At 38.4% G+C, this 17,673-nt stretch overlaps 1 protein-coding gene across 1 annotated transcript in view; it reads right to left on the reverse strand.

Annotated features, from left to right (window-relative positions):
• C4bpa (complement component 4 binding protein alpha) overlaps nt 1–17,673 on the reverse strand; it is a 47,832-nt gene that overhangs the window by 16,955 nt on the left and 13,204 nt on the right. Inside the window, exons 3-8 of the mRNA XM_021198623.1 lie at nt 16,672–16,854; nt 13,534–13,633; nt 5,024–5,109; nt 4,672–4,866; nt 2,565–2,747; nt 540–737 (exon numbers count right to left, since the gene is read on the reverse strand). Of these exons, the coding sequence (XP_021054282.1) occupies nt 540–737; nt 2,565–2,747; nt 4,672–4,866; nt 5,024–5,109; nt 13,534–13,633; nt 16,672–16,854 (945 nt within the window). The remainder of the gene's footprint in view (nt 1–539; nt 738–2,564; nt 2,748–4,671; nt 4,867–5,023; nt 5,110–13,533; nt 13,634–16,671; nt 16,855–17,673) is intronic.

Below are 17,673 nucleotides of genomic sequence, written 5' to 3' on the forward strand. Positions count from 1 at the left end.
ATATAAAATATTATATCTTTAATATTAATATTACATATATAATATTAATATTACATATATAATATTATATATAAATTATATATTATATATATATATATAAATTGAACAGAAAGCTTAAAACTAAGTCACACAAAACAAACTTAAATAAGCTGTGAGCTATATTGACATGAGAATATAATTTAAAAACAAAATAACTATAGCAATAAGGGGTCATTTCATAATAATAAAAGGCTATATCATTTCATATTAATGTTACCTTAAGATACCAAAAAGGAAAAACAGTGTTTTAAAAACTGAAAGATAAACCTGCCATCAAATAAATCTCCTTTCGTGGAAACTGATATTCAGATTTAAATTCTAACGTCACAATCACAGAATTAGAACTAACCAGAAAATATACAACATTTAAACAACAACCACAAAATAATGCATACTTTCAAATGTGCACTGAAGTTTTATAAAAATTACCATATGAAGCAGGCACCAAGATTCAGAAGATACATACAGTCAGTAGCTTTTTTACATTCAAGGTCACTTACTTTCACATCCATTAGAAGAAGACCAGGTCAGGTTTTCCTGACAAGTCACAATCTGGGGATCATTAAGACGTGCTCGGTAGCCAGGCTTGCACTGGTATTTCAATTTGGCCCCAATTTCAAATACTTCAAAATTTCTTAATGGAATCTTATATTCTTCCCAGGAAGCATAGGGAATATCTGGTACATTGATACAACCATCTGACCATAAAAACAAAAAAAGACATGAAGAAATGTGTTACTGAAATTGACATAGGGAGCCCCAAGTATAGCATTTAAAATGACTGTCACAGTTTTGCTTAGCAAGAGTAACTTGTGGTGACCTGCACATGTCTGTGTTTCAGAAGCCACTTCCTGGGTTTCCCTTTCAACATAATGACTTTATTCATAAAAGTTGTCTCCAGAGTATTAAAAGCAACCAGTGACCAAAGGGTTAACACAGTAAGTTTTCTGTCTTTCTTGGTAACAGGATAATACATGATTCAGAACTGTTTAACAGGGCTCTTACAGCTCTGACTGTAAATGTAATTCAAGTATAATTCTCTCTTCCTAGGCTGTCAAATTATATTTTTAATAGGTCATGCTATTAAAAAGCAAAACAAAGCAAAGCCAGACCATAGGAAAACATGTTGATGGGATGTAAGAGTAGCAAAATGAATAGAGAAGACATTTTGCTAAGCTGATGGCTAAGACAGATGAGCCTTAGCAAGCCGTAGCATCCAGGTTACAAAAGTGACACAGTGATGAAGAATATTGGATAATTAAAGGTTACTGTGAATTGCTTATTGTAACTGATGAGCACTAATTTAGAAGATCTGACTCAAATCAAGATCACGACTCGGGATGTTGTCAAAACTGAGATCTCTTGGAAACTGCCTGGGCTTTGTGTCTGAGCTGTAACTAAATGCCATGCTAATCTTCTCTGTATCGTTCCAATTTTAGTACACGTGCTGCCAAAGCGAGCAATAGTGATAATTAGTGCAGAGACGGGCAGGTAGACCAATGGAATACAATTGAAGACCCAGAAATGAACCAACACACCTACGGTCACTTGATCTTTGACAAAGGAGCAAAAACTAACCAGTGGGAAAAAGACAGCATTTTTCAACAAATGGTGCTGATTCGACTGGCAGTTAGCATGCTGAAGAATGCAAATCGACCCATTCTTATCTCCTTGTACAAAGCTCAAGTCCAAGTGGATCAAGGACCTCCACATAAAACCAGATATGCTGAATCTAATCGAAGAGAAAGTGGGGAAGAGCCTTGAACACATGAGCACAGGGGGAAATTTCCAGAACATAATACAGATGGATCATGCTCTAGTATGACAAGATCAACAATCGACAAATGGGACCTCATAAAATTGAAAAGCAAATTTAAGGCAAAGGACACTGTCAATAGGAAAAAACAGCAATCTACAGATTGGGAAAAAAAATCTTTACCAACTCTACATCCGATAAAAGGCTAATAGCTAACATGTTGGAAGATTTTTTTATAGTCAATATATAATCCATTCTACCAACAGAAACTTGGTGTGAAAGAGCTCAAATAATAGTAAGAGATTATTGATAAAAATATCTTCTAGGAAAAATGTTAATAAATAAAATAGAAATTTAACTTTTGTGTTTACTGCATCACAGTGGGTTTGGGGAGACAGTAGATGGCTCAGTAGGTAAAGGTACTTGGTAAACCTTGGAAAACTAAGTTCCATCTCCTAGACCCACACACAGCAAAAGAAAACACGCTCCAGGAAGCTGGTCTCTAATCTCCACTTGGGCACAGTGGGGAAGGGGTGTGCATGAATTGCTTGTGTGTGTGTGTGTGTGTGTGTGTGTGTGTGAGAGAGAGAGAGAGAGAGAGAGAGAGAGAGAGAGAGAGAGAGAGAGAGAGAGAGAGAGGCACACACACAATGAAAACATGAAGTTTAAAGTAGCCTTAAAGTAGCCTTGTGCCCATAAACATAGCCCGCCCACATTCTGGATAACCGTAGATGATAAGTGCTGCAGTTCCTTCATAGTCCGTACTCACTGGGTTCACAGGTGGGAATAGAAGGAAACCACTCGCCGTTTGCCTCACAGTGGATCACACTGCTGCCTCTGAGGATAAAACCCTTCTTGCATCCGATCTCAAGAGCGTCTCTGTACGCATAGAACTGTCGAAATCCAGGGGCCAAGTATCCCTTCGGAATCTGCGGCCGATGGCAGATGATTTCTAAAGAAGCACAGGAAAGACATCTAGGTAGCTGTGGAGGGGTGGCAAGGGGTCGGTACAGTTCCAGGGAGAGAGGCTGGCCCAGTTCTCGCCCTAAAAGGAATTAAAGACAGTTTCTCTCTGGGACCCAGTGTGAATGCACGTGCCCTGGGAACACAGATTCAAGTTTCCCCAAATACCATGCTCCATGGTAGAAGTGGTTATAGGAGATTTTATTATTGGCAGAACAAAGAAAATCATAAATTAAAGTGTTTACCAAATGTATTGGTGGAGGCCTGGGTAGATGGGTTACAGCTGGAAAACTCTGCTATAGCTTTTAGATTCTTAAATGTTGACTCGACGAAATCTAGTACTTTGCTAAATGTATGAAGACTGCTAGTCACAAGGATGATAGATCAGACACAGGGGTGGGTAATGGATGACTTTCAAAGGACTGAAGATAGTCCAAGATTATGTGACTCTGACTTATAACATTTTAACTCCGTTTCATATAAGTTTTTGTCAGGTATGTGCAAGGAAAACATTTTAAAATGACATATTCTCTAGGCACCTTGAAAGACTGAGACCTCATCATGCTAGTCATTGTGATAAAGTTGACTTTTTCAATTAAAAATCAAACAAACAAAAAAACCCAAAATCCAAAAAAACCACGCCTAGCAACATCTAAATTTTGAAGCCTGAACTGCATGTATCTGGAATTCTTCCAATATTGTGGTCTAATCTCCAGGTTGGTTTTGGTTGTAGATCAACAGCCTGTAGTGATGACACGGTGGTTATGGAATGAGAGAGCATCAGAGACCTGCCCCTCACAGATGAGAACAAACACCATCCTATGTTCTAGTTCCCACCCAACCAGATCTTGCCATTCCTGCTGACCATTCCTCTTTATTCCTCTTCATACCACTGCAGGGATACAACTGAAGCCCCTTCACTTTGGATGATGGTGACAGATGACTCACTTCGAACTGTCCATTCAGTGTCTCCACTTCACCTTCTGAGTGTGTGTTATAGAGAGATGTACTGGCACGATACCACTTTGAGCTTTGCAGTCATGGTCACCATGGCAACTAGAGCAAACAATACAGGGAGAGTAGTGACAGAACAACTGACATGCTCAAGTAGAGGGTCATGAGACTGTCAGTGGAGATGCCAGCTGTTGTTCCTGGGTTTCCTCTCCAGCTGCTCGTGGCCTTGGGGAAATATTAGTGTATAGGAAGTAAAAGATTTATTGAAAACAGTATTGCATGATTCTGCTTCCATGAGGAATTAAAAATGGTACTGCATGACTCAACTCCCATGAGGTCACCACGCAGAATGGGGAGAGACATATGAAATTATTGGGGCTCTATAAGTCCTTCCTGGTGCTAAACAACTAACCACTCTGTAGCATGCCTGATAAGCTCCTTGGTCTCACCAAGGTAGACATTAGTGAATTCACATTTTCTTCTGTCAGTTGGTGCACAGACCTTTGTTTGCATACCTCTGTTACACACCAGGCCCTTCCTCATCTGACTCTTGCCAACACTGACAATACTTCCAGCCTCAATTTCTGTCTGTTCTCCTTTTGCAGTCTTCTGCTTCGTTCGATTGGGGATATTTTTGCCGGAGAGGCATGAGGGTCATCTAAACAACACTGCCTACCATACAAATGTGGGCTTTTGTGAGATGTTTTCTGGGGTAATAATGCAGTGAGAAAGATCTTACAGAAAGATTTTCCTATAAAATGACAGGACTGTAATGTGGATTATTTTCACATAATCTATACCATTCCATTGACTATAGCATGATGGCTAAACAAATGAAGTACTTCATTATTGCAACCATTAGTTTGTATTTAACTCCTGTCACTACCCCCAGGGGCCTGCACCTTATTCCTATAAACAAATGAGAACAATTTAAAGCAGATTTCATCCCTGGGACTTACTTTGACAGGCAGGAGGGTGTGGTCTCCAAACACCCACTGTTCTGTTCACCACAGTGCAGACAATGGAGGCATTGCCAAGGAGTATGAAGGTGGGATCACAACTGTAGATGACTATGGAGCCAAATGTGTACAGGTCATCATCTCTACCACTGTGCTTCCCATTGCTGATGGGTGGAGGGGGCTCACACGTGGCAACTTTGATGAGTAAAGGGAGAGATAGGAGTAATCAGGAAGGGCATCATTGTAATTCTAAATTCTATCAAATGGAGGGTCCAGGAGGCAAGAGAGACACAAATAGTATATAATACGGACTAAGTGTCATATTATCATGTCAGAAGGAATCTTTACTTACTTACACATTCTGGGAGAGAATCACTCCAGTCAACTCCTTTACCTTGGACCTCACACCGACTAGTTGCTGAACCAATCAGAAGATAGCTGAAAGACAGGTCAAGAGTTTATCTGGGATCTTCCTGTAGTTTACTCTAACAGCAATAGGACGCAAAATTTGAACAACTACCATTCTACTCATCGTTTTAAAATACAACAATGAATGTTCAAGTGACCACTAACTACCATTAGAGCCAGTTTAAAGTTCAATTTCATTGTATCAACCAGGAGCTCATTTTCTCATCTTAAAACTTCTTTCCTTCATTTATAATAATTTATTAAGTTTTCTAAGTGTTAGATAATACAAGCAACAAAAAGAACACATATAGTTCTAAAGCTATAATCATTTTTAAACTCAATGCAACTTACTAGAATCTTAGAAACAATGTAACTCTTTTCTCAAAACAAATACTTTAAAAATCTCCCACATATTAGAGCTTACTTGGTCCTCAAATCATAGTTTGATATGCATGTGCACATAGTTCTCATTCCGTCATGGTTTCATTATACTGCAGTGAAAGGCAGGAGAAAAGTCATCAAGAAACCATGCACAAGAAATTCAAAACTCCTCTTATCTGTCTTTTGGCTTCTGTTTTGTTCTTTCTTACATTTTCTTCCTTCCTTCCTACTTTTCTTCTTCCTTCCTTGCTTCATCCCTTCCTTCTTTTCTTTATTATTTATTTACTGTTGTGCTGAAAGTAAAAATCAGGGCCTAACACCTGCAAAAGCAGTGATACATCAGGGAACCACTTGGCAACCCTATCATAATCATTCTTCTCTAAAAAATCATAAAGAAAATTGTAACTAATAGGAAAAAAACTCTCTTTCCTTGACTGCAAGAGCCCAAAGTTCAGCCAAGACATCCACCCACTTATCTATGCTGCCGATAACAAAGTGTCTCTTCCCATAAAGATAACACTTCTGGTCAAGAAAATGGAATCTCTAGCCTGGGGAGTGACCAACCATTCCAGATGGGACAGGTGAAGCACCTGGCCTACAGACTGAGGGCTCTTAAGCCATGTTCAAGAGACGGGCAGGAGAATTAGCCATTTAGAGATATACTGGTTTTTTTTTTCCAAGAATTTCCACTTCTTGCACAGACTCTTACAGAACACAACCATGCAAGTTTGTAAGCCTGCCTATGTGTATGAATTACTCAGAAAGGGAGAACTTTTCTTTCAATCTGTGCTTTAAGCATGCCTTCATTGAAGTTTTGGGGCATCCCTAATATTTTGGACTTCCATACTCTTTCTCTAAAGCTCCTCTACTCAACAAGTGGCTATTGTCTATGGTGTGTCTGACCTCCATTCAGGCTTAAACAGCCTCTTCTCTATCCTCCTCCCCTAGGTTTTGCTGATATGTACAGCTTATTTGCCCTTGTGTGTTTCCCTCTTAAACTGGAATAAAACTGTCTTCTAGCTTCCAGTTGAGTCCATTCTTAAATCCTTTAAACAGGGAATTAAATTCCCCAAGAAGCAATCCTAATCCCCCCTGTATCATCTGGGAAATGGGACTCCACAGACGTCTAGTGATTTGATTCAAACCGGAACCATAAAACAAGAAAGATCCCTCTGCCGAGGTGGTTCCATCATAATCACTAATATTGTTGCTGCTTAAAAATCCTGACTCTATCCTTGCAAAGAGGAAACCTTAGTAGATTACCCTCTGCTTTCCTGAGCTCCATCCTGCTTCCCTGCCCAGTTGGCATCCTGCTGTCTGACTTCAGAAAACTCTGCAACCGCTCAGGTTGACCCTCTTGGAGGAAAGACAGGAGCTACAGGAATGCATGTGTATGTGAGGCAGAGTAGATTCTCAGAGACCTTGATGCTTTCTTTAAGAGCACTCTGGTTCTTATCAGGTGTCCTTTACACCTGTTTTTTGCAGAGCAGAGCACACAACAAGTGCCCTGGAGGACATAGGAGTGGGAAAATCTTTTGCAAGCAGTGATCCATTCTCAGTATGATCTGGGCTGTGGGCAGAGAGGCCTTTGTCCTCTTCAATCTGTCACCTTGATAGAAACATAGTGTTCATGATTTTCTTATGTGAGTTGAGCCATCAGAAGCAGTTTCAGGCCATCACATGCATGTTCAGGCTATTGCCCACCTGAAAGTCATACATGTTCATGAGTTTGCCTGAGGAGCCTTCTACCTTCATGCAGGATCACATGTTCTCATGCAGCTGTTCATGGGGACATCAGTGACCAGGCTGCTGCTCAAGCTGACAGCTAGGCTCCTGATAGTGTTTATATGTCCTGCTCCTAGAATCTTAATACTTCTCTTATATAGGTTTGTTTAATAACAAATTACAAGTCAGTATATAATGGATGGTTGGTTCACCAGAGTTTAAGTACTTTGATTGTAATACATGATCAAGATATACCACTAATGTAAACTGGTTTTTATTTGATTTGGATTTTCTGGTTTTAAAGCTTGGCATGCCATTATAAACCATTTACTTTATACTTATTATCATATTATGTTTGCTCTTGATAATCTTACACCTTCTACAACATTGAAATGTCCATTTACCCTGAATTTCAATGAAAAGTTTGAGAATAAAATTATCCATCAGAATGAAGAAATGCTTTGAAAGAACTGTATACTATAACCAAATGAGTTTATTTTGAGAATGAAAGGAAGGTTTAAATGTAGAAAAGACAATTCTATATTAGATTATTATAAATTGGATGTATGTGCCTACCCATCATATTCACATGACACAGCCAATTATTTGTATATCTGCATTAGGAAATAATCATGATTTATGAGAATGAAGCCTAAACCGAGAAGATTAAAGTGTATAAGAAAAGAAGCTAGGCCAATAAACATGTTAAAAAATGTTCAACAACATTAGCAATCAGAGAAATACTACACTGAGAAATTAAAACTACACTGAGAGACAGGCAGTAGTGATGCATGCTGTTGAGGTTTGTTTGTTGTTGTTGTTTTGTTTTGTTTTTGCTATATATTGTAATGTCAAATGCTGGCCTCCACGGTCTGGTTGCAGTACCCCATTCAATTTAGAAGAAAATAATGAGCACCAAAAACCTCTTATGGAATTGCTTCAATTGTGGCAAGCTAGCCAAAGGGCAAATAAAATGCCTTAACCTAATCTGTAGGCAAATGTTGTCCAAAGAAGACAAATGGGCACAGGGAAGTGGACTGCCAAGATCTGTCAAGATGAGACAAGCATGTCCTCCATAATTCCTGCTTCATGTAAGGTCTATCAGATATACTGGGACAAAAGGCTGAAGATAGATACTTCAAAGTTATAGAAAATATTGGGGACTGTACAGACAGCAGTTTCTGTCTTTCTGTAATTTTGGAAGCTTCATCCCTGTGCTTCCTGTATGCTCAGGTAATATTTATTTCTTCTCAGGTCTCTGATGGGGTTGAAGACTAAATAGTAATAGTCTTAATATAAGCTAATTTAAAATGTTCTAGGTCTAAAAGATATTTTTAGGATGGTAATAAAAGTTAGGATAGAAAATGACTTAGATACAAAATTCTAAACTCACCAAGATAGGATGGATGATAGAATACTTTAAGTTGCCAAATATAAATGGACTGAATATTATAATGTAATTCTTACCTAATTATTCCTACTATATGTTGTTTATTATTATAAGTGAAGGGGCCTTTTTATTTAGACAAAAAAGGAAATTGTTGAGGTTTGGTCTGTTGCTACGTATTGTAATGCTAAATACTGGCTGTCAAGATTTGGATGTCCCCAGGAACGAAGAAATCCTTATGTCCACCAAGTGTCTATATAACCTTGCTCCTTAATTTCAGACTATTGGTTGAATAAAGATGCCTACAGCCTATATCTGGGCAGAAGAGAGGTAAGCAGAGTTTCAGTTCCCAGGCTTGGTGTATGAGTCAGGACCAGAAGAGGGAAGAGAGCAAATAATACCGTGTCTGCCTGCCTACTGTCACACTCTCTGCCATGATGGAAGTCATCATCTGAAACTTTAAGTCCCTAGTAAACTCATCTTTAAGTTGTCTTCATCATAGTGTCTTATCACAGCAATAAAAGGGTAACTAAGTATAATATAATCCTCATTAAAAAAAAAAAACCACAAGAGAAAAAAAAAGAAGGAAAAAAAAAGAAAAAAAAAACACTATTCATCACAGAAACAAAGCAACCCTAAACAATGCTATGGATATCATAATAACTGACCTCAGAACTATAGCAACAAAGCCAGATGGAAGCACAGACACAAAACCTACACAGCTTTAGCTGCTCAATGTTTGACAGAGTTTTGTTTTGTTTTGTTTTAAAAAAAAAAAGGAAATGGAAAAAAAACCAATAAACCATGCATTGGGGTAAAGACAGGATCTTCAACAAAGTCACTAGAGAAATTGACTGCCCATTTGCAGAAGAACAAACTAGATCCCTACTCACACTGTATGAAATTCAAGAATTGGAAAATCTACAAACTTTAACACTGCCAGGACAAACAGGTAAAAGATATGACGATACATGGGGTTTATGCAAAAAGACTCTAATGGCTCAGAAAGCAATGCCATGAATTGACAAATGGGATACCATGATGCTAAAGATCTCTGTACAGCAAAAATCAGCAAACTTAAGAGACAGAATAGGAGATAATCTTGGGTAATTGTATGGCCAATACTCCTATTCACATCTATAAATGGGTAAGCGAACAAGTCTTTGAAGGATGAAGTACAAATAACAAATAGCTATTAAAAAGAATGTTCAGCATCCTTAGCCATCAGAGAAATGCAGATTCAAACTACACTAAGATTCCATCTCATCCCAGTCAGAGTGCTTATTATCAAGAAAACCAACAAGTTATAGCAAGGAAGTAGGGGATTCAGACTCTTCTGGTGAAAAAGAATGCCAGCTAGTTCAGGTGCTATGGAGGAGTAGCTCAAGGAAAGAAGTTGCTCAAAAATGAAAACTACAATCATCCTATGACCCAGCTATTCTTTCTGTATACACATCTGAATAACTCCAAGTCAGTACTAGAGAAACACTGTACAGCCATTGTTTTGTCTACACTATTACAATATCCAGGACATGGAATCTGTTTAGATGCCCATCAATAAATGAGTTCAGTGTACAAATAGTGGAATTTTACTTGGACCTAAGGATTGAATTATTCTCATTTGCAGGAGACTAGATTGAAGTGAAGAGAATTATGTTAATTAATATGAGATAGCCTCAGAATCACAAATATCAAATATCCCAAAATATATATCAAATATATATATGGAAAGAGAAAGAGAGAGAGATCATTGCTTAGGACTATAATGATGATAAGGAGGAAATGGGCATGAAAATCAGAATCATGAAAATATAAAATAAAATAAAAAGCAAGGAACTCAGTGTGTGAATATTTAAACAGACTAAAATTGTTAAGTAAAAAGCCTCAAAGTAGATTCAAATGCATTTGAAAGTTAAGATGTTATTTTAAAATGCTTTATCTTATATTAATAGAATAAATGTTGACTTTTTGGAAGCATTTTGTTACATTTTATTTATTGAGAGGGGAACATGCAGCACTAAGTTCTCTCCTTCTAATATGTTAGGCCTGGAGATATATTAGAAAAAGATATAGGGCCGGGCAGTGGTGGCACACACCTTTAATCCCAGCACTTGGGAGGCAGAGGCAGGGAGATTTCTGAGTTCGAGGCCAGCCTGGTCTACAAAGTGAGTCCCAGGACATCTAGGGCTACACAGAGAAACCCTGTTTAGAAAAACCAACCAACCAAACAAACAAACAAAAAGATATAGGTACAAATACGCATGGAAACATCATAATGAAATCCATGACTTTTGGGGAGTGGGGACTCCATAATATTAACTTCTCCAAAAATTATCATCATAAACTAAAAAATATATAATACAATTCTCTAAGATGTTTAGAACAAATAAGAAACACCTAGGGAGAGCCACAAGTACACCTTTGGGCCCAGAAGGTGGTGGTGGGCCAGCGCTCTGTTCTGCAGCCCTAGGTGGAGGTGACAGCTCCCTGAGGTACATGATACATTTTGTCCCCTTGGTGCCAGAAGTACTCCTGGTTTCCTGTATGGCTTACGAGACTGGTGGCTTGTGCCTTAGGACCTTCTGGAAAGTAGGTCTGGGGGGAGAATTTGTAATTGACACCAAAACTGTGTGTGTATGCATGCGTGCACGTGTGTGTGTGTGTGTGTGTGTGTGTGTGTGTATGCACGTGCGTGTGTGTGTGTGTATGCATGCGTGCACGTGCGTGTACGTGTGTGTATGCATGCGTGCACGTGCATGTGTGTACGTGTGTGTGTGCGCGTGTGTGTGTGTGTGTGTGTATGCATGCGTGCACGTGCATGCGTGTGTGTGTGTGTGTGTGTGTGTGTGTGTATGCATACATATGTGTATATATTTCATTGCTGAACTGGATCTCACTAAAATTAAAATCCTGCTCTTTTTTCAAAAAGGAAAAAAATCTCAGGGTGATGTTGAAAAAAAGTTGCGGTATGGAAGGAAACTGCATTGCACATACTCAGTGATAGACTAGAATCTAGAATATGCAAAGAACTCTAAGCATAAAAGGAAAGCATCAAGTAATTGCCTTAGGAAGAAATTTAGTGAAATATTCACACAGGACATAGAGGAAAACAGGTTCAAGATCACTACCTCCTACATCAAGTCAGCTTTAAAGACCGATGTCATGTAACATTGTAACATTGTGAAAATAAAGACCCCAGCACCACTAAATGCTGATGTGAATAATAAAGGTGACTCATTCCTCTTCAGGTAGGAATGTAAAATGGCACATTCACTTTAGAAAGTGGGCAAGTTCTTTTAAAAGTTAAATATTAAATTGTTAACCTAGTAATTTTAGTCAAGAGATATAATACCCAAGTTCAACATCTCTCCCTCAAATCTATGCAAAATTAGTTACAAATCTTTTTTCATTGAAGATGAGGGGAAGCAATTCAAGTGTCCATCAATGGTTAAATAGTGACTGTAAAATAATGTCTCAGCAATAAGACAGGAAAAATTTCAGATGTGCATTACTTTGTGGGATGTCCAGAGAATTATTCTACATATTAAAAGCAATCTCAAAATATTATGCACTGTGATTCCATGTATAGAACATTCTTGAAATTATAAAATTGTAGACATAGAATGTCAGAAGATGGCAAAAGTCAGGAAGAGGCGAAGGAAGGGTGAGTGTTGAAGACAAAGGGTTAACAATTATGATGTTGATCCAGAACCATAAAACTGCTTTTGTTGCTACTCCATAACTGTAATTTTGCTGCTGCTATGAATCAAAATGTAAATATGTTTTCCGATGATCTGGAGATGTAAACTTTAGAAATATATATATGTGTCATCCACATTTAGATAACAATGAATCAGAGAATTGTGTGTTATAACATGAGATTAGGAACATACAGAAGTTTGTTCTCAGGAATGATTGAATAAATAGTGTTAAGCTCTGGTATACTTTGAAAAACTTTATCTACTGTACTAGGCTTATGGAATATCCCTCAAGGCTCAGGTGTTCAAGGTGTGGTCCCAAGCTGATAGAGCTACTAGAGGAGATGGAAAATTTAGAATCTGAGCCTAGTGGAAGTATGTAAGACAGTGATGCCATGACCTTGAAGGAGAGGCTAAAATCCAGCTCCTTTTCATTCTTTTTGCTTCCAAGATATCACAGGATGCACAGTTTTGCTCCATGTTGTTAACACACCATGGTTATGGTTCCTAGATACTCTAAACTGAAGTCATGGGCCAAAATAAATCTTTCCTCCTTATAAATGGTTAACCACAGGTATTTTGTCACAACACTGGGAAACAGATGCAATACCCCCCCCCCACACACACACACACAATACAGACTTAGAATGAGCAGACACTGGAACAAGAGGCTCAAGGATCTGCAGGAACGGGGGTGTTCATCTTCAGGATATGCTCTTTAACAAAAACCTCATTTTACCAGCTCTGGAGACTGGAAGCTTCAATCCTCAGGTGTCTCAGTGGTTGAGCACTGGCTGTTTACCAGGTTGCAGAATGATGTAGAGGAGTTTTGGGGGTTGGGTGAAAGAACCTACATCCAAAAGGATTCATCGCTAAATACATTGCACACGAGGATATAACTTTGGGTAACAAAAGCCCCACTGAGCTCAAAGCAACGCAGTTGAGAGGAAAACAAAAATCAAAGTTCAAAATAATGTGTAAAGTCAGATAATCATGTATAAAAGTGGTAAGATATTAGTAAAAGTATTTGTCTCAGTTATATTTGTATAATAAATGATGACAAGACATTCATAAACTAGCCAAAGTCATTTCTTGTCAGAACACAGAAAAATGGATTAACAGGTCTGAGTTGAAGCAAGAACTTTTCAGGTTGTATAAAGTGATACATGGTTTTATTCTTTAAAGCTCTAAGGCGGTAGGTAACTTCTTATGAAATTGATTAAAAGAAAATCACTCCTTCTGACTTGTCTTGTTCTCACTTACCCCTTTGAGCAGCTGAACTCTATGATTGAGCCTACCAAAAGGTTAGATGGAATTTCTACTTTCCCATTGACCAACTCGCCTGGGTTTTTGCATCGTCTCCCTGGAGGAAAATTAAACAATGATTAGTCGTTTGAAATACGAGATATAAAATTAAGGGAGGGAGATACTTAACTTTGGAAATCCATGTTGGATTTTCTCAAAGAACTAGAAATAGAACGACCAAATGACTCAGCCATGCCACTCCCAGGCATACATCCAAAGCACTTCCTATCTAACTACAGAAACACTTGCACAAACACATCAACTGCCACTCTATTCACAGTAGCAAGGAAACAGAACCAACCTAGGTGTCCACCAACTGATGAGAAGATAATGGGGGTGTGGTGCATGTATACCAAGAAATATTACTCAGCTGTACCGGGGAAATGAAGTCATGCCATTCATGGTTCAATGAATGGAACTGGGAAAAATTATACTGAGTGAAGTCACTTGGGCCTCCCAAAGGCAAACAGTGCATGTCTTCTCTCAGATGTGGGTGCTAGATTCAAATCTGTTACAATGTCTGTTTAGTCTGAAGTACATGTGGAAGCCAGGAAACTAGAAACAGGCCACTGGAGGTACATTTAGGAAGGGTAGTAGTAGAAGATAGATGAAAGAGGGGGGATAATAGAAACGGAAAGGTTCAAGTCTCAAACCAGTGATGGGAGCAGGAAAGGGGAAGAGTTTAGCTAAAGTGGTGTGCATGAAGGTGAACCTATAATCTTCAACCCAAGTGAAAATATAATTAAAAAGAATAGTAAAACATATGTGATAAGCAAGAACAGGTATGCTGGGAGCTAAAGGTTTAAGTGGGGATGGTGACAAGTAGGTAGGGAAAGGAAGGATAAGGAATCACTAACCATAGCTAAGGATGTATGGAGAACACTTTCAGCATCCCACTAGTTTGTAAGTGAATGTAATCTTTAAAGTCATGTGAAGAGAATTACCCCAAATAGATGGACAATTTTGCTTCCAGAACACGTGGGTTATTAAGTCAACATCTCAATTCCAAGCTTAGGGAGTTGTTGGTCAGAGCCACCCCCAAACAAAGTAGGCTATTAGCATTGCTCTTGGTTACCCATAACCATAATTGGTAAGAGCTAAAGACACCACACACATTGGCTACAGGATATAAAACAAATAAATCTCTAACAAACAAGGAAACTTGCTGCTGGCTAACTTTCATTATGCCAGATGTACTAGACAGGCTATTGAGAAAGAAGAGAGATCCGTGGTCTTACCCAGTACTGAACTCTGCATGCAGTAGTACTGAGCTGTGAGGCCAGCCTTGACCCCTGGTACGATAGTAGCATGACTGGTGCGGAATAATCTGGATAAAGTAGATCTGAGGCCTGTTCCCCAGAAGAGAATTCATTCCTGGTACTCTAACCCTGATCAAAAGTCTATGGCTAAAGGCCAAGAAGTAGGAGCGAGTGGGTAGGGGAGCAGGGTGGGGGAAGGGTATAGGGGACACTCGGGATAGCATTTGAAATGTAAATGAAGAAAATATCTAATAAAATAATTTTTAAAAAGTATATGGTTAGGGAGGTCATAGGCCCTAGAGTAGAACCTACTTTTTTTTTTTGGTCATGTTGTCAAACTGCTTTCTACATATTCCTGTTTGTTACCCATAAACCTGAGCTATTCTCAAACTTGGTCATAGGAGCTCCTTAATGCAGAGGACAGTGGTCAATCCAAGAATCCTAACTGTTCAAAGTGCTAAGAATAATGAGTGTGGGTGCTCAGTAATGGATGGATCATTTACATCAACCCAGACCCAGATCCACCAAGACTTAGGGCGCATCAGGAAATAAAGGGAAGAAAATATCAGAACTGGAGGGCAGGGAAGAGGGCTCTGGACATGACAGCTGTTGCACACACCAACTCATAATTGCTATGGCTACCTTCATGAGATTAAGACAATTAAAAAATTCCTGTATAGAGTTGAAGAGGAGTTCTCTATTCTCTGTCTTAGCTGAGGCAGTTGATGACTACTGAGAAAAGGAAAATCATTTTTCCCTTGGGTGGTGCCCACTACTAAGTTCTCATACTCCAGTCCGTGGCCCCAAACATATGCACACACACATAGCAGTAACTGGGTTACAGAAAATGAAAAGATGACAAAAGAAGTTAAGGGAGAGCTGTGAGATGGGAGAAAGGCATTGGAGGGGGGACTGGGAAGATGTGACTAAGATATTGTGTATGTACTAAATTTAAAGAATAAAAGGCCACTTAATTTCAACTCTTGCTTCCAGATAGCTCTGTTGGTGCATTCAAATTCTTGGGTTTTTTTTCCATGATTCATTGAATTGTTATTTTGAGGAAAAATAAAAATAAATGCATTACCAATTTTTGTGAAATACTTTAAAGAGAAGAAAATATCCTGTACTGTTTGATTTAGTTGATTAAACCACTAATATAATATGGAACATAACACACTGGTGAACTTTATACATGAATATATACTCTTAAAAATGTTTACACTTGGTCATAGAAGAGAATTGAATATATAATTTAGATCCTCGCTGCTACAAAAATAGTATATGGTAAGCCAGGCAGTAGTGGTGCATGTCTTTAATTCCAGCACTTGGGAGGTAGAGGCAGGTGGATTTCTGAGTTCGAGGCAAGCCTGGTCTACAGAGTGAGTTCCAGGACAGCCAGGGCTACACAGAGAAACCCTGTCTCAAAAAAAAAAAAAAGTGTGGGGGAAAGAAAATAATAGGATATGGTGCATTGCCAACTGTCCTTTTCCAAATATTAATGTTAATCTTTTAATTTTTGTTTTATTAATTTCTGTAAGTATGTATATGTTTGTGTGTACATATTTTTGCATGGTGCACACAACAATGCATGTGGAAGCTAAATGAAGGCATCAGAGTCCTAGGAGCTAGAGTTACAGGCATTGACTGAATACATATACTGGTTCTGGGATTCAATTCTGGTTTTCTCAACTGCTGAGCCATCTCTTCAGCCCCACGTAGTATTTATTTTTAATACAAATTTATTCAAACATTTTCTTTAGACTTGAGTAATTTATTACATTTCTGTACAGTTTTCTGAGAAGAAAAATTACAGGGGAGAATACATGTTGATACTCACTGACACAAAAGGCACTATAGACCCATGAACCATTCTCATCACAAGAAAGATGGCTTGAATTGACTCTCTTGAAGCCATGATGGCAGGTATATTTCAGGACAGTTCCAGATGGGAAGGTTGTTGACTCATACAACTGGTTGATTGGAGAAGCAAACGGTAAAATGGGTGGAGGTCCACAATCACCTGGATACCAAATTACAAGGAAACACCACAAGCTGAATCTTGAGAGAGAGAATCTCAACATTTGAGCATTAAGGTTTATGGAGCAAGAACCACACATTGTTTTTTATCCTGATTCCCACTACCCCAAATCAACACAATAGATCATCATTGATGTATGTGTTCTGGCAACAACAACAACAACAACAACAACAGTGGTATAGAAATTTCACCCACCCTTCCCTAGTCAGTAATATATGCCAATTTCATTATTTTATCATTGATCACATCTACCTAATTAAAATATAGTCATATATCATGTCAAATAATATTTTTTTACCTTTGTAAAAACATATCTCATCATGCCAGATTAGCTGTTTCAGAAAACAGGATGGAAAAAAACGCATTTCACTTATATTCACTTGGAGCTTTTGAAATTTGTATATGTTGTCTGTTTTAAAAGAACTCTTAAAATCATCACAATGTTGGTACTACATTGAACCCTTTGGGGGGAAAATCTTAATCCCACTTCCCTAGTTAGAACTAAATAAAGAACTAAACACCTTCCACATGACCCAGTAGAACTATCTGTATCTATTTTACATAACCACTTAAAAAACAGGGGGTCTTCATGGTCAGACAGACAGACAGACACATGTTTATTCCTGGTCAGAGTTGCTTTGGTTTAGATTATTTGCAAATCCCTGCAGAGGAAATTCTAAACCATCTTTAGTCAGGAATATAGCAAATTTTCCTAAATCTTAAGCCATTTAATATAGCCCATGATGTAAAAATGGATATCCATCGGACATTGCTTAAAGCACACATGTGATGAACTCATGG

This window comes from Mus pahari, chromosome 5, assembly GCF_900095145.1.
Source record: "Mus pahari chromosome 5, PAHARI_EIJ_v1.1, whole genome shotgun sequence".
Taxonomy (NCBI): Eukaryota; Metazoa; Chordata; class Mammalia; order Rodentia; family Muridae; genus Mus; species Mus pahari.